Below are 17,975 nucleotides of genomic sequence, written 5' to 3' on the forward strand. Positions count from 1 at the left end.
CTTTGTTCCCACTGAAGCGTAAGATCTGAAAACCCACTTCGTGCACTACAGAAATGCCCCAGTTCCAAATGTGGTCATGGATCCCTCACCCTGTGGTATGAAAATAATTTGTTTCAGACTGAAAACAACTCTGGGGGGTCTTGTCTTGAGGGACTCACATGCTGCCATTCGATCCCCTCACGCTGGTATTCAGCCTGCTCCTGCTGTAGGATCAGCTCGATGAACAGCTGCTGCAGCTTCTCATTGCAGTAGTTGATGCAAAACTGCTCGAAGCTGAAACAGAAGGAGGCCTGCAGGCTCAGGGCCACCGCCCCACCGTCCAACCCAACCCAACCCAACCCAGCCAAGGGCCCGTCGTTGGACGACCCAAACCATCCCCCAGGCGTCTTCTACCTGTTGTTGTCGAAGATCTCAAAGCCATAAATGTCCAAGACACCAATGACGGTGTTCTTGCCATGGATTCGGGCGTCGTAGTTCTTGACCTCAATGATGGCGTTGATACGGGCCACGATCCAACAAAAAAGCCTCTCATAAATAGCCTGCAGATGAACACGGGGACAAGGCTGCGTTGTCATTTTGCTGGGGATGAGTTGAGTTTAAAGACCCAGACATGTCCTCTTTAAGACACTGTCGAGCCCCACCCAGCTGGGCAAGAGCAAGCAAGCAACCCCACTTCGGATTCCAGGAAGGGATCATCAGCGCTTGAACTAGAGGTACATGCAGAATTGTGGAACCTGCAAGAGGAGTTTCCCAGCCCTGTTCACAGCGAATTGATTAAGGCGGACCCTCTCAGGGCACTTGGCATCCTTCCTTCCCTGAATTCTTGGCCCTCAGCCCGGGTTGGGGTTTATGAGATGCCAACAGAGCCCCCTCTTATCCCTCGTCTGCTTATGTCTGCTCTCTCTTCCTCTCCTTTCGCAACCTCCCCTCAATCTCTGGCTCTTCATAGCACTTTCTCTTCTGCGTGATCAAAGATCATTTATTTATTGGTTTATTCCTGATATTCCTATACTGGTCCACTCAAAACAGCTCAGAACGACAGTTTGTCAGGACAGAGACGAAAAGCGATAGTAACAACCAGGAAGCTGTGTGAACTACAGCGGCACAATCCAACAGGGGCAGACCCCAAACTTAACATCCTCCTAATGTTCTTTTCCAGATCCAGGTTTTCATCTTCGTCATCATCTTCATCATGGAAGTGGGGCATTGGTGGGGGCAAGGGATTCCACCGGAGGAATGCCTGCAGTGAGAAGGCCCCACGAAAAGGAAACTTTGTCTGGGAGAGGTCCAAAATGCTGAAAAAGGGCCAGTGCTGTTCCCACTAAAGGAGATACCATGGATCAGCAAGACTGGAATTTGTCAGCCTTTAAACTCGTTCTCCATCGAAGGCAAGGAAAGTTGGCGTGACTTTTTTGACATCCAAAAGCAGCAAAGCAGACAGGCAAGAATCAGGTAGTGAAAGATTAAAACAACAACATCTGGGATTTCATTTCCAAGATTTATAAGCCGTTTGTGAAACCAGGTCACCCCAGGGCAATGTAGAGGAAAAGAGAGACAAAGTTGGCGAAGGAACGCCAGAGCCGCCCGCAGATAAAAGAGAGAGCGAATGACATCTCAGCCCTGGGGAAGGAAGGAGTGCGAGAAAAAGACTCAGGATAATCCACTTTGATTTGCTTTGGTATAAGAGGGGGCAGAGGGAGACTCTGGCAAGCTGTCAAGGTTCGGTTATTATACTTCCAACAATAAATCAGCATCCCTGGAGTCCTTGGCTGTGTTTCCTGACCCAGTCGCCTCAAAGGGCTGACAGTAATGCTTACAAGCAGGTGCTTTGGGTGAATAGTTGTTCTGGTGCCAAATGGTTGGGCAGTTCTGAAACCTGGGCCAAAGCAGGCTCCGAAGAGCTCGCTGCACGTGATTCCAATGGAAGAACAGCCAGAATGACGTTCAAATCCATCGCGCTTTCTTGATTTCCACAGCAAATAGTTATCTCCCCCCAAGGGTGCCTACGGGGAGGGTCAAAACAGTCAAGACGGCAGCTGCAACCACATGTTTGAAGCCCCCCTTTGCATGCCTCACTGATTGCACGGCTGGAGCTGCCATCTTGACTGTTTCGACCCCCTTTGGGGACGCCCTTGTCCCCAAACTTTGATAGTTAAAAAAACCCCAAACCAACCCTTTGCTATTATTTCCAAGCTCCCTAGGAAAGTTTCCCAAAGGTCACAGAGGTCTCTGTTTCCATAGGAAAGAAAAGGTCTTGGCTGCCCTTCCAAGCGTCACCCAAGGCCACATAAGCCAAGGAAGGAGTCCCTTCCAGCCGAGCACTGGTGTTACCTTGGCGCAGGCATCCCGGGCGTAGTTGGCCTCATCACAGCTGTGGCCCTTCTGGATCACCTCCCCACCCCCGGTAGCCACCGTCCGATACAGGAGTGTGTTCAGCAGGCTCTCCGGCTCCGTGGAAGTCAATTCCGCAAGTTGGGAAACCAGCTGGGGGTTCTCTACGTCCACCTCATCCCCGGAGGAGATGAAGTTCACGTTGCCCTGGAAATTCAGTGGAAAAACGAAGCCATCAGACATCACACAGCAATGGTGCCCCCACCCTGAACCCATGTTCCGGAGACCTCAGTTTCCCTGAAGGAGAGGAGGTCACTATCCTTCCAGAGAGCCACTAGCATGGAACCATGGCCCAAACATATCCTGACAGCCTCTTTTCCACCACGTCCCCATAAAGCTATCTAAAGCCTTAAGTTGTCCTTAGCTGTACGAATGTTAAAGGAGGATTTTCTTTTTCATTCTGATCCCTTCTAAGAGCAGCCTCCGGGCGTCCAAAATCTGTTGGGCTCTGCCAACCATTTCCTAGCCCTGTTACAATAAGGTAAATGTTCTAGTAGTTCACGCGGTGCCTGTTTCCTGACCTGACCCACCATGAAGGGCGGGCCGGTAAAGCATGAAATAAATGTAATTTACCAAGTGCAAAATGGCTGCCAGGATCTTCTGCACCGAATCCACCTCTTGGGCGCTGAAACCGATCACTCTCATGGCATCCACCACCGCTCGATAGCTGGTTTTCTCACTGTCCAAAGACTAGAGGGGCCGCGGGGAGCCAGGCAGGGAGGTGGAGGAGAAGTGGAAGGGATAAAATAAGAACAAGAATGGATCAGGCCCCTTCTGGGTGTTCCCAAGAAGGCCGGACAGCCGCTTGCGAGCCAACCTGGGTGCGTTCAGCCCAAGCCTGTTTAAATGATGCATTGGTGCTCGACAAATCCTGAATTTCTAGGTCATTCTGTTCCAGTGCGTGTCTTTTCGCGTGCCTTTTAGTCAGCACGGTATTTCCACTAATACACCCAGATCTGTTGCTGATTTCCCCGAGATAGCGCACTTCTGTATGTGTTTTTTTTAAATGAGCAAACCACATTGCCTGGTTGTGAAGAACGCAAGGGTCCAAGGATTGGCGTGTTTCAATTCTTGCATTAATTCAAGGAATCCAATGTAGGCAAACCCCCATTAAAAGGCAAACTGAACAAATGGCCCTGTGGATGCCTCTTCCGGTCTTAGCTGACATTTGAACTGGGGTTTAATCTCATGTTTAAAATAATAAAGGGGTCCATCTAGCTGAAGCTGTTGGACCAAGTAGGGAAACAACTAATTTAGTCTGCAAGGAAGGGCTCCCAAACTGCTTTATGGCCCGTGGCAGTCGGGAGGTAGAACTGGAATTCTGTTTCCTTCACTTATGGCAGGGAAGAAAACATTTCTGCCCACCCAGCTCCTTCGATCCATTGTAGCAGGTCTTTCAGCCGTCCATCCTCACACTGCCTCATTATGGAAGCGGGAAGTCGGGAGTCTGGGCGCACCTTTTCCGACTGACACATTTTATTAAAGGCCATAAGTGTTCTTCTTCATCACCTTCTTTCTCCTCCTCCTCCTCCTGTTCTTCTTTATCATCATGACCACGATTTTGGAAGTTCTTGCCTTTCAATAAAATGTGGTCGTCAGAAAAGGTGCAGGCAGACTCCTGCTGATTTTTGGCCACCATAGACTAACCGGGCTCTCCTCCAACAGTGTCTGTTATGGAGATGGATCCAAGACACCGTGGGGTGGGATAAAGGTCTGGAGCTTTTCACCTCCACAAGGAACAACTTCCAGAAGGAATTCTACAGCTTGAGACTTAAAAACATCACCCCCCTTCCTGCTTTTGCATTCGTCCACCCTTGTATTGCAACAAGCTGAGCGAATCTCCTAAAACTGGGTAGCCCACCTAGCCATCCACACTGCAAGCAGAAAACTCTGTACCCCCATTAGCCCCGTCCCCCTCACTCTCTCTAGCTTTCCAAGGACCCTTTCCAGCTTGAAATGCACCCTCCGCCCCCACCGGCAGCGGGAAATCCAAGCCTTTTCACCAGCAAACGAAGGAGCATTGCCACGCAGTGGCCGTTTCAGGGGATGACAGAGCGATGATGAATTCAGGGCCACGGGCGTGTATACACACAGACACACCCACACATAGATCTGCACACATCTCCTGGGGAAAATGCAACACTCTTTGGGTTCCAGAACTGAAACGCTACCTTGAGACTCCAAAGACGAGGAGTGTTCTTCAACACAACTTTCAACTTTTTCCCCCAACTTTCTTTCAGGGTTGGGAAGAAGGGTAGGTGTGAGATTTTGAATACTTTGGACTAAATCCTAACGTCTTTTTATCAATTGTTTAGCATTTGTATTTTCAGGAACGCACACATTGACACACACACACACAACTTCTGAGATTTCTGCCGATTAACTGAGCGGGCATTTACAAAACCCATGTCCTCCTAACATCTCCCAACATACTTCATTTTCTTTCACTTTCTCTCCTGCTTCCCCCCTGCCCCCCACTTCTTCTTAACGTCAGAATGACTTGCCACAGAATAAACTGCAGGGCACTTACCCTGTTATTACTGGCACCCTCCTTGGTAAACCTGTAGGCCGTCGGATCCCCAACAAGATGGAGAGATTCCAGCTTAGCGTCCGGGGCACCAAGGAGCAACTGGTGAAAATAAAAGGATCTTCCTCATTGAAGCCTGCACATCTGGACATCTGTTTCTGAGCTTAATTCATGTCTTACTTTTCCTCTAAGTAGCTCAGGGTGTTTTACATGAGATTATCCCTCATTTTATCATCAGAACCACCACCCTATCTGGGCAGGCTGGAATGTGGGGAAGCGATTGGGCCAAAGTCATCCGGTGAACTCCGTGGATGAGGGGGGACTGGATTTCCCTGGTCCCCATCAACATTTTAACCACTAAACCAGTGTTTCTCAACCTTGGGAACTTTAAGATGTGTGGACTTCAACTCCCAGAATTCCCCAGCCAGCCATGCTGGCTGGGGAATTCTGGGAGTTGAAGTCCACACATCTTAAAGTTCCCAAGGTTGAGAAACACTCCACTAAGCTATATTGCCTGCTTCGGAAGAAGACGTAATATGCAAGATGATAGGGGAAGGGAAGAAGAGGCATGCTAGGAAGTAAGACACTCAAAAGACACGTCATATGGCTTTAAAACCTTAAAAACAATTGCTCACAAAAATCCGGGTTTTGCTTTTAAGTAAAATTAGTAAGTTACTAGACCTCAGGTGGTTGAAAATAGGGAGGCTGGCTGTTTTCCTCGATGGATCATCTTACACGTGAGCCGTAAGACCTTTCAGAGGCTCAGGAGAGCTTGCTGGATGGAATATTCCCAATCACCCCCCCCCAACACGTTTTGAAAATTGGTATGTTAGGGAGACACGGACATTTTTGGTTTAGCGTGCTCTTTTTCTATGCAGAGGAATTAGATATTTTTTTGATGGGAGAGCATTGGACGGTGTCCTTAGTTACCCAGGGGTGTCTGGACTGTGTGGTCAGAAAGTCAAGATGGAAGCTACAAGGGTGCGATCAAAGCCCTGCCTGTTTCTTATGCGCATCACACACTCGACGCGCATAGAAATACAGTTGGAGCTTCAATCACACCATCATGGCACCATTTTAACTTTTTCGACAACCCTCTGTGAACACCCCTAGATCTAGCAAACGGTTTATGATCTCAGAATGAACCACGCCTAGAGGACAGATGATGGGGTTTGGCCTGGGCACCCCAATGTCCAAAGGAGTGAAAAGACAGCTTCAGAGAGAAGGCACAGCCCATGTGGTACAGTCCTGATTCCAACTGAGAAAGCCCCTTGGCATCCTGAAGAGGCAATGGTGGTCCAAAAGGCCCTCCTGTTAGCATCAGAGTCTCACATTGATCTGTCTGGCTCAACTGATACCAAGATGAGCTCCAAGAAGCAAGTCAAGGAGAAGAAAGGATGCTCAAGGGACCTCTTGCAGAAATTGGCTCACCTGATAGAAGGCATGGAAGTTCCTTTCACCCGGTTGCTGCTTGAGGATGCGTGACTGCAAGGGAAGGAGAAGGTTAGGTCATCTGGAGCAACTGGGTTGATAGACTCCCCGGTACCTGAAGCCCAAAGGCAACAGACAACCTTGGCAGCTACAGATGCCCAGGCAGGAGACCCCACCTTGTGAGGGGCTAATCCAGAGCCACACCTGGCTTTTGGACATCACAAAGGGAGACCCACTCCAAAAAGGGCACAGGACCCAAACAAAAACCGGCAGGGCAGCGCAAACAAGACGTTTAGTTGAGTTTACCATGGAAGTAATGGAAATAGGATTGAACCTGTATTTTTCATAATGCTCCTTTCAAACTGGCCAAGAGGTGGCAACGTTTGGAGGAGCATGGTGGGTCACCTGAAAGAGCCATGTTTACACAGCCCTGGGACCTTAAGTTACACCTTTGGGGGCTAACACTTCATTCTGATAATGATTTCCAAGGCAGGCTCCTAATCCTCCCAAAATTGCTACGATCCAAATATTCCGGAAGAGAGTGGCCGTTGGATCATGTAAGGACTGAAGGAGGCTCATGAGCATCTTTGAAGGACCCTTCCAGGCTTTCAGTGTGGAATTGCTACACTTGAATGGATGTTCAGATAGCTTCATCTCCTACGTGAAATCCCCCTGCGTTTCCCCAGTGATTGTTCCTTCATTCCAATGTAGGGTTGGTGAATTCAGTTTTCAGTTGAGGCTGTCCGATGGACACTTCCATGCCACCAGCCTTTCCAACTCTTTGATTCCAGTACAAAATGTACCCAAGATTCATCTGCCTATTCATGGATCCCTTTTCTCTCTTTTCCCATTTGCAACCTTCCTGGGCCAACAAGGGTAAACTTGACCAGAATTAGTTACACACCAGCGATTAGCAGAGCATTCAGGGTTGCCTTTAGGGTTGGGGCTTGCCAGAGAAGTTGGCCTTCCACAGAAAAAAACTGGGGTATGTTGAGATTTTGGGCAATTACAAGGCCAGGTCATGACGTTGTTTTATCAGCAAGGGGGTCATCACAGGCCAAAATTGGAACAGTAACTTGGTTAAGAAACTCTCTTTCAGACACAAGCAGTTCAGACAGGGGAACAGGAAATCTCTGGGGGTGGTTGGGGGTGGTCTTGATGGGCAGATGTCGCCAAGCATGTCATTCATAAGCAGGGATTTCCAGTTTCCAGCCTGGTTTTTTTTATGGGGAATTCCTTGTTTTTACACAATTTAGTGTATACATTACACTTGAATTTCCCCCCTTACAGTGTGCGAGAACGTTCTGGCAATCATGGTTGGTGGGGGACTCCAGAGTCTGCTCAAAAGGGGGTCAGAATCCCCTCTTTCTGCAACAGGAGACCCAACTTATCTTTTATGTCCTTCAATTCATCAGACCCTGAAGCCTGATGATCCCAACCTGATCATTCACAAAGTCAAGATTTGCATTCAGGATCTCCTCTTCTGCAGCTCTCTGTCTGCCACAGATCTTACCCTGAATGTGAAATTTTGCAAAATAAGCATGCAATTAATAGAAAATTTGTGAATAAAATTAAGGAAGTGTGGATGGCTCCAAAGGCCGTTGGGGAAAATGTGACTCTTCCAGAGGGCCTTTGGCGATTAAACAAATATAGTGGTGCCATTTCCTCTAATTCTATAACTTTAGCTTTTTATTTTAGTTATCATTTTAACTAACTTTTTTCTGATTTTGTATTTTTCATTATGGAAGTTCTCTAGGCCACCTAGAGTTCCAGGCAATCAGATCAACTTCAAAGGAAGTCCAGGAAAGATTACCCTTAGCAGGTTTGACTACATCAGTGTTTCTCAACCTTGGCCACTTTAAGACGTGTGGACTTCAACTCCCAGCATGGCTGGCTGGGGAATTCTGGGAGTTGAAGTCTACACATCTTAAAGTGGCCAAGGTTGAAAAACACTAGACTACATTATTCTGTTCGCACAGATTTGGGGATTTAGGGTTGCTTACAATAGGATGCAAGATTTCACCTCCGTTAATGTTGAAAGCCCATTTTGCACCCCAAGAGTTAATCCTAAACCCAAAATTCCTGGCTCTGAGTTCCTGTACCTTTTCTAACAAGTAGTTGCTGATGTGTCCTCCGGTGGGGTCTCCTTTGAAGTCAAAGTTGATGTCCATGTATTTGCCAAATCGGCTGGAATTGTCGTTGCGGTTCGTCTTGGCATTGCCAAAGGCCTCCAGAACGCCGTTGGATTTGAGCAAAACATTTTTTACCCTGCAGGGCAAGTGGGGCAACGGGGAAGAAGGGAAATGCAAAAGAGTTGCTGGGGAGCAGAGGGTTACAGCTGGCCTTCAAGTGGGGCTTTAGGGCTCCTCCTGGCCTTCAACAAAGCATTCCAATGGGCCATTCGCTGTCTCTTTGCCTAGCCTACTTCGCAGGGTTGTGAGGAAGAAGAAAGAAAAGTGGGGGGGAGGGATATTTATTTTATTTCATACATTTCCAGCCTGGTTTTTTGTCCTAGTCACTGCACCGTAGACACCGCAGTGTCTCCCAACCTTAGTAGCTTTAAGACTGGCTGGGGAATTCTGGGAGTTGAAGTCCGCACGTCTTAAAGTTGATAAGGTTGAGAAACTCTGGGCTAGAGGGAAGAAGGATGAAAACCTGAGGTGCACAGTACAAATTTAAGATGATGCTGTCACTATTGGGTGCAAAAGCAAAAACAGTTGTTAATCTTAGGCGTACATGGCATGTCGGAAAGACCTTTGGAGATGGGGCGAAGAGACACTGCCTAGGGAACGGTCGGATAAGAGACAGCATAGCCTGCAGCTGGATAGTGGAGTTCCTTGAGGATCGGAGGCCGTCCTTGAAATTCCTCTCTTTGGAAGAGAGTATGAGACTTGCAAGATTGATGTCAGCCTTACTAGGTAGACCAGACAGGAAATATGACCAGATGAGCTAATTCTATTTTATTGTAAAGGTACATTATCAGAATCTTGCAAGTCTGAAGGTACAATTCTCCCCCTGTCTCCTTTACAGCCTGGAAAGCTAGGAAGGGTCCCTTACGAGCCTCTTTCTCTGTCCATTATGCAGCTGTGGGCTTTGCCCTCTCTTATCTGACCATTCCCTAGGCAGAGTCTCTTTGCCCCATCTCCCAAGGTCTTTCCCACGTACCATTACTTATGGTAGGAATAAAAGTGTTTTATGCATACTGCAGGCAGAACATTGATCGCACTGTCGCGATCTTGACTTTTTTGACCACACCCTGCAGACCCCCTTGAAAGAGCTGTAAAATGAAAGTTGACAGCAAAAGCACACAATGGACTGATCAAAAGCTGGGGAGAATTGTTTACGTGCTTGATTTTAAATTTTATAAAGTTTATTTTAGTGATGGACATCGTCTGGAGAGGCATTGCGTGAGCGACAGGATAGACAGGTTTTAAATAAAGAATATTTCAGCCGCCTGAAAAGAAAGGGAGCTGCCCAGTGCTGTAACACACTCAGCCAGCCATGAAAACGGAAGATTACGCCCAAAGTTCTTCTAACTCCACATTCCATCCATGAAATCATTTTGTAAGTCGTTTAACAAGATGGGCCGTGACAAATTCGATAGATAGATAGATAGATAGATAGATAGATAGATAGATAGATAGATAGATAGATAGACTGTTCAAAGCAAGTCCTTGCATCTTAAGTGCTTTGAGATTCGGCTGTTTTATACTTAGGCCAGTGTTGTCCAAACTTGGCCACTTTAAGATGAGTGGACTTCAACTCCCAGAATTCCCCAGCCAGCATGGCTGGCTGGGGAATTCTGGGAGTTGAAGTTCACTCATCTTAAAGTGGCCAAGTTTGGACAACACTGACTTAGGCATAGCTGAGGGGAAATGTACCTCCTCTAGCATTTAGCGTTTGTCTCACTTTTCTAGCATCGTTATCTCAAGTCCCTTACCTTTCCACTTCGGCCCTCTGGCTAGGATTTGTGATTGCAGCAATATATTGCATGATGTACTTGCTGGCTTCAGTCTTTCCAGCCCCGCTTTCTCCTAAAACAGACCATAATACAAGCAGGGGACAGTTTTTCCATCACCAAAGAGAGGTTGAGCAGCAGGAGCAGCCGGATCTTGGTGGAACGGACTGTGCGGGGTGTGTGCGCTGTCTCTCTGGCTCACACCCTACAGTCCTGGTCAATAACGTGCCATAAAGTTGCTGTGGATTCTTATCAACCACACAGATGGACCTTTTCCAGGAGGGTCTGTCCCCAGCCTGGTCCTTCGGGTCTTCCACGTGGCACCCATGACTGCTGTAACTGAGTCCCTCCCCCTGGCTGCTGGTTGTCCCCTTCTTCTCTTCCTTCCCTTCCACCTTTCCCAGCATTACAGACTTCTCAAGAGACCTGGGTTTTTGCATAATGTGTTCAAAGTAGGGCAATTTGAGCCTGATAATTAGTACCTTGACTTAAAACTCTGGATTGATTCGTTTTATGAATCCTACAATCTATTTGGCAACCAATCTCAGTAAAAAAAAACCCAAAACCTATCATCACAAAGAATGATCTCTGCCATGTTCCTTTAACTGAAGAGTGCTAAAGTTTGGTTGGACTATGGGTAGCATTAGAAAATGTATTTATTTTCTACCTATACCTATTTTACTTCCTGAGGATGTTATCACATTCTGCTGCATGTCAGAGTTGGATATATGTGAAGTGGGTTTTCATAAGATTTGTTCAAAGCATTTGCCACCCATCCTGGTGGGACAACCTTTAAAAGGAGTGAGGAACTCTGAGCAGAAGACACACCCATGTGCAAAAGGGGTGCTCTTCCTAATTAGAGGGGCCCAAAAGTTTGAGATTCTGCACAGACTCCATGGCTCTTATCTTTATTATTGCATCATCTATTCCTGGCAAAGAGGACTTGACCTTGAAAATATGCGCTGGAATTAAGACACGATGATCCAATGGTAAGGAATATGAGTAGCTCAAGGTTGGTCCATGGCATTATTGGAGTTCTCTGAACTTTGTTTTGAGGTTGCAAACGTTTCATGATAAATAATGGTCATTTGTGAAGGAGCACAGGAAAAGGACACCACCCTCCAAACAAGCCATCCTGTCACTGAGCTGTCAACACCACCGTTCACACAGGAAGCCACCAACACATGGATAAGAAACTTCATCAGACAAATAATCTGCCAAAAAATTATCACCCTCTTGCCAAACAACATGCTCCCTCTGGACCATCCTACCCGAGCAGATACAACGCAGGCTGAACAGAAGGATCTACAACCCTTGTCAACCAAGAAACGTTACTTCTCCTAAACTTCAGCATTGTTGTCCCCTAGGAGAGCAGTGAAATTTCTGCAACCCCCAAACACCAAAACCAAGAACTCCAGCAATGCAAAATGTTACGATTCAGATATGAGCTTAATCATTAAGGGAAGCGATAATAGTATCCAATTTATAGAAGAATAAGGCTGCAATGGCGAATCAGCTTGATTAAATGGTTAAAAAATATTGAATTGACCAAAGAGATTCCCCACTCAATTGGTCTGTATCTTTACTGCATGCCTACCTTGTCTCTTCTGGTACCCTCCAGATGAGTTGGTGTCCCACTGAGTGTTAACCTATGGGGCTTGAAATCCAACACATGGAGAGGACAGGAGGTGGGGGAAGGTTGATAATATAGTTTTGAAATAGAGGAAGGCAGGAAGGCAGGAAGGAATTTTATTTCAGAAGTCTTGTATTCACTTATACACTCATCTGTAATCAATGTCAAGCTAACATCCTACTTGATTAATCAACTATGATTTCTATAATTGGGTTACCATGCTCCAAAAGTCAGTAACCCGCCTCTTTTGGAGGAAGAAGGAAGGAAGGAAGGAAGGAAGGAAGGAAGGAAGGAAGGAAGGAAGGAAGGAAGGAAGGAAGGAAGGAAGGAAGGAAGGAAGGAAGGAAGGAAGGAAAGAGAAGACATACCTGAGATGACGATGCAAGTATCCATGGCCCGGCGCTTCATGGCTTTGTATGCTGCATCGGCCACTGCATAGAGATGAGGTGGTCTCTCGTATAGTTCTCGGCCCCGATAATGCTCAATCACATCCTTCCCATAGAGCTCCAGTGGTTTGTATGGATTCATGGAGACCACAACCTCCCCGATGTATGTGTAGATGCGCCCCTTCTCAAACCTTGGGTGGCCAAAGAAGACATAGTCAGGAAGGCATCCTGTATGCAACCCTACAGTGGCCACGCTAGTTGATGGATTATAGAGATGATAATCAATACATCTGGAAGCCACCAGTTAGGGAGAAGCAGAATGTTTTATTGGTAGGAGGTTAACTTTAGGAGGAAGTGTCCTGGTCAATGTAGAAAAGGCATCGCAAAAGTTCAGGGGGAAGAAGAGGTAGGTGAACAATTACTGAATTACTGAAAGCTGAATTAGTTCAAGTGGGAAGAGCTTCTTGGAGTGTCTCCCTGCTCAGGAAAGGCATGGCGTCTCAGGCCTATCATCTTCTGTTCCCCTTACTCTTCCAAACAGGGCACTCAGCTGATGCTGTCTCTGCCTGTCCCTCACTTTGCTACTTGCAGGACTCAGAGGGAGAAAAAAGTTCTTCTCCTATCTGCTTTGATGAGAATCTGCTTTATGGTTAAGAAATCAGCCCCTTCCTGTAAGCAAAGGGAAAGGTGGTTGGCTAGAACCTCCCTGGGTGTGTCAGCCAAGATGGGGAAGAAGGGCTGGTAGTACAAGGAACAGATCTGTGGAGCATCAACAGAGTGTCCTTCTCTGAACTGCCTTCTCCAAAAGCCCACGAGCTGTTTTCTCCCCATGAGGGCAGAGTGGGAGACCTATGGAGTGTCCCTGTGGTGGCCCCAACCTTCAGAAGGATGTCCTGGCTCGTACACATTGGGGAAAGGGGCTATTGAGCTGGTAGCTTGACTTTGGGGAAAGGTTGCTTGTGGAGATGCTTTATTGTGATTTTTAATAATTTTATGCTGTCTTCAGCACCAGTTGTGAAGTGCTTTACAGGTGAATTGCACCTGGAAGCCCACTAGGAGCCAGTGCAGCTCACGGAGCAGTGGTGTCAAATGGGCGCCATTGCCTGTGCCACCCATTTGGATCAGCTAAAGCTCCCAAGTGGTCCTCAAGGGCAGCTTCTTGTAGAGCACACGGCAATAGTCCACTTGGGGGGAGATCTCCATCGCTTGCTGGTGAACTTCTCCAGTCACCATGGGACCTTTTAATGCTCTATAAATGCACACCCAAGCTAAGTAAGGTTCTGCTCCACTCTTGTGACCAAGGCACAGGACGGGACCTGCTCACAAAACACCGAGGAATGAAGCAACCCCAGCAGTGAGAGCACTGGCCTACACACTCAGAGGTTCTCACTCTTTCCAACAAGGGACAATCCCACTTTTTCAACGCATGGACATCATGTCCCCTAAACAACAACCCTCTTTGGCCCAAACTACTTCGTAGGGTTGTTTGGGGGACATGACATCCATGCACTGACAAAGTGGGAGCCTTGAGTCTCCCAGTGAACCTTCAAATCTGAAGGGGGACTTAACTCTGGGCTTCCCAGTCCAGTTCAAGTCCTTATCCACTACGTCACTCTGGTCATTCTGGATATGTCCAGGCTGGATTCTGTTGGACAATTGGGGAGAATATTGCAATGGGGAATTTGAAAATTATTTGAACAATAAAGACATTAAAAACATTTAGTTACAGCCCTGAGCAAAACAGGGTTGCAGAAAGAAAGAATCCAAGCCTGTTAAGCGTGACAAACGGTCTTCTGGTTGGTAATGGTGGGTTCATCATCTCCGTCCACCAAATGGTTTCTTCATGGGACAGAATAAAGAAGGGGTTTCCTGGTGTCCTACCTGCCATCTCGATTCTGCTACTGTTTAGTGCATGAAGGGGCTAAAGCCGGAATGACCAAAGGCTAACCCTTGGCTAATAAGCTTTTCTTTCTTTCTTTCTTTCTTTCTTTCTTTCTTTCTTTCTTTCTTTCTTTCTTTCTTTCTTTCTTTCTTTCTTTCTTTCTTTCTTTCTTTCTTTCTTTCGTTAGCTGAACAGAAAGGTGAGTGTGCTTGCACTAATCTGGCTAGAGGGACTGACCAGGAGCGTGCTGGTGACAAACTAAACTGGAAATAACCCACAGGAATTTTCCAACCCAACCTCAGGCCTTTTGCTGGCAGAAAAGAAAGGTTGTCACAGGACCAGCAAAACCCTTCTAATGAAAAGCGAAACTCTAGAGTTTTATCACCCTTTAAAGAGGATCACAAAAGCTTTTAGGTCTCAGAGGGCACCTAGGAGGAGTTTCAACATGAGGAGTTACGGAGTTACATCCTCTTTCTCATGCACGCGCATATTTCAGGAGGGTTCTCCACGTGTCAGAGGAAGAGCGCCGCGTCTTCCAAAAACTCACCCCAGAAGCTGACAGAGTTATTTTAACCTGCCCCTATATTCCGTTAGCTTCTGCTGCAAGAACCAGGATGGCTACCCTGCTGGAAGAAAATGAAAGCCTGGGGCTACCATGGGGGTAGCATCGCCCTTCCCCAAATGCAAATCCCAGAGATGCAAAACCTGCCATTTTTCACCCAGTGGGGAAGTGGCTCTGCAAACATTGCTGGCCATTGGTCTGTTGGGGACATCAAGGGCCAATGAAATGGCTGAGCTACGAGCCATTAAACTCTATCTTTCAAGTGACCCCACCAATCCCATGAGAGCTGATTGGGAGGGGAAATTCAATATAAAGAAGCAGGCGCCAAGGAAGAGGAACTGAAATTGCTCTTCTGTCTGCTAGTGGGTAGCAAAGGCGTGACCCTTCAGCTCTCCTGCAGCTTGAGCTTCACTCCCGATGACCCCATAGACCCTTCCCTTTCATTTCCTTAGCAACATGAAGACTCCCCGCCCACCCCCAACTTCCCACTCTAGCTTATAACCCTGGGATCTCCTGTGGTTTGTCATCCAAGTATTACCCAAGCTTGACCCTGCTTTACTGAGATCAACGAAGGCTGGAGAGATGCTACAAATCCAGGATGCCTGCGCTCACCCAGAATCACAGAATGGAAGCAATGGAAGGATCTTGGAGGTCTTCTTCTCCAATCCCCACCCAGTGCAGGAATCCACCACTGCAGCACCCTGACAGATGGCCACCCAGCCCTTGCTTAAACAAACCCAGCAAGGGAAGGTCCACCGCCTCCAGAGGCAGTCAGTTCCACACCTGAAGGGCTTCTACCTTGAAGGACAGATTGGGCATCAGGAAGAAAGTTGAAGGACATTCTTCCTGATGCCCAATCAAATCTGCTTCCTTGTCATTTAAACTCAATTGTTTTCTGTCTTGTTTTTGGATACCACCCACAACAATCCTGCTGTGTCTTCTACATAACAACCCTTCAGAGATTTGAAGACATATATCATGTCTCCTACTGTCTTCTCTTCTCCAGGCTAACCTATCCAACACTCTCAACCATTCCTCGTTAAGTTTTTCCTTCTGGGACCTTTATAATCTTGGGTGCTCTCCTATGAACATGCTTTGATTTGCTAAGGTGTGGTAGCCAGAACTGCAACTTTCACCACACATTTGAGTATTTTTAAAGCAAGTGCAGCCAGACTTCCTGAGTGTTACTTCTGTGTTTTCTTGTTTCAAAATCACCTTACTCTTGAATAATTTAAATTCCTTCTCGGCACTGTTGTTCCTCCTATATTCAGTGACATATGATCCAAAGCTTCTGCCTTTTAATAAATCATCTTAGTTGGCTGCCAGATGCCCTCCAATTTTTTGTTACCACAGACTAACATGGCTCTCCTTCCATAATGATCCAAAGTTAGAAAGTTAGAACAGATGAGGCTTTAAAATGAAAAGGAAGGGGGCTTGGGGGACAGGGAAATTCCTGGTGGTAACTCAGGTCCTAGGTAAGTATCTCTCCCAGACACAGTCCAAAATCTCTCTTCCCCAGCATGGGGACTAACGTTTTGCCAGCACAATACCTGCATAAATAGTAATAACATCTGGATTAATGTCTTCGATTCTGTTTAGGTAATAACTTGGTTCAAGCCATTCATGGATCCAACCACAGAAGTTCAGAGAAAGGATGCTCCCAAGAATGGGACTATTCATTCTTAAAGTACAAGATTTACAGAGTTGCCTGTTACAACTCTGGACATACTATCAAAAGATGTTTCTCCCAATATGCATTATTCCTCCTAAAACTTGTTTTCGACCCCACAAACCCTCTCTATTCCCCCTCTTCTGCCAGCAAAGTCTGTTCTAAAGTCGGGTGTTCAGAGCTGGACCAGGTTCAACTCTGAGTTCCAGTGTTAAACCTCAGGGCTGTCCAGTGGGTGGGCAGAAGCTTCAGCTTGACTGAAGGATGGACTTTCCCTCTAAAACAACTCTCTGCCACAAGATTGGCAATGGCTGTGCCAGCCTCCAGGTTCTGAGGAAGCAGGCTGATAAACGTCACTTGGGAGGCCACAGAACGAAAAAGGTCTCCACCAATTATAATGAGGCTCCAGAAATCTCTACTTGGTTGTTCTGGGCAAGTCCCTTAGAGCATCTTGTAGCAATGAATGTTCTGCTCAAAACGGGACATGGCTTCCCCAGCACCATCATTCACTTCTTTCCCCCTTCCAAACATTACCTCAGCTTCAGATTCTCCAGGAAGTCCTCCATAGTAACTTGGTCCAGGAGGACAAAGTCAGCTTTTCCAAACTCCAGACTCTCTTGCTCTGCCATGTTCCTGGGGAATGTAGTCCACTTGCCGGGCAAAGAAAACTGTTCTCACTCAGCAGAGGAAAGAAGGGTGAGTCAAGATGGGTGGTTTCCTTCTGAGTGAGAAGGTGGAGCTTGTGGTTAGCAAAAATAACTGCCTCTTTCCAGGTCCACCCCCTTGAACTGTCAGAACCTGGGACATTTCTTTATGAGTGGATCACACAGGATGGATAGGTTCTCTCTGGAGAAGAAGGTCCTAGAGTCATCCACCTAAGACCCTAAACCATGTAGAACTTTATAGGTGATCACCAGAGAGGACATCTAATGTGTCCAAAGGAGTCTGTTGAGACAGTGAAGCCATGAAGAGCTCTGTGTATGTTGCTGCTGTGATTCAGTCACTTCTGACTCTAGATATTAACTAAGGGTTGTCTCCATAGATTTGAAATTTTGGGGGTGGGAGGGTGGAAGGAAACATTTGGTAGTGGAATTATGCCAGGCGATGCACAAGCAGGATGTCCAGTCAGAGGCATCTGAAGGACCGATATAAAATGTCTCCCTTGCTTTCTCCTCCTCAGGAACCTTCACAAAGCAACGAACAAGGATGTGTCACCTCAAGGTGCTGCAAAGCTCTTTGGGCCGTTTCTACAGCAGAGGACTCACCAACTTTGCACATTGAGCCCTCGTGACTTAAAGATTTAGCTTATTCATGTGGGGGAAAGCCAAACTGTCACAAGGATCTTGCGACCGAGTATTACAGCACCCTCCCAGGAACGGGAATGGCATGGTTGCTACTCAGAACTGTCCTTGTTTCTCCAGCATTTGCACATTTTACCAATTCCTTCCTCCCCACCCTTCCCTCGCAACCACTTCCACGAAACTTAGTTCAGCATTTCTGTGATCTTTCGGTATCCCTTCTTGAACATCAACTGAA

The 17,975-nt window shown here is 46.9% G+C and overlaps 1 protein-coding gene across 1 annotated transcript in view; it reads right to left on the minus strand.

Moving 5' to 3' along the window:
- LOC103048981 (unconventional myosin-Ig-like) overlaps positions 1–17,102 on the minus strand; it is a 62,514-nt gene extending 45,412 nt beyond the window's left edge. The window contains exons 1-10 of the mRNA XM_088150346.1: positions 16,974–17,102; positions 12,309–12,517; positions 10,290–10,383; positions 8,452–8,617; positions 6,350–6,403; positions 4,922–5,020; positions 2,965–3,081; positions 2,332–2,538; positions 394–539; positions 159–273 (exon numbers count right to left, since the gene is read on the minus strand). Of these exons, the coding sequence (XP_088006472.1) occupies positions 159–273; positions 394–539; positions 2,332–2,538; positions 2,965–3,081; positions 4,922–5,020; positions 6,350–6,403; positions 8,452–8,617; positions 10,290–10,383; positions 12,309–12,517; positions 16,974–17,068 (1,302 nt within the window). The 5' untranslated portion in view covers positions 17,069–17,102. The remainder of the gene's footprint in view (positions 1–158; positions 274–393; positions 540–2,331; positions 2,539–2,964; positions 3,082–4,921; positions 5,021–6,349; positions 6,404–8,451; positions 8,618–10,289; positions 10,384–12,308; positions 12,518–16,973) is intronic.
- Positions 17,103–17,975: the final 873 nt, after the last annotated feature.

This window comes from Python bivittatus, unplaced genomic scaffold (assembly GCF_059951505.1).
Source record: "Python bivittatus isolate LINGU-HERP-01145 unplaced genomic scaffold, Pbiv_v1 ctg000610_np1212, whole genome shotgun sequence".
NCBI classification, from domain to species: domain Eukaryota; kingdom Metazoa; phylum Chordata; class Lepidosauria; order Squamata; family Pythonidae; genus Python; species Python bivittatus.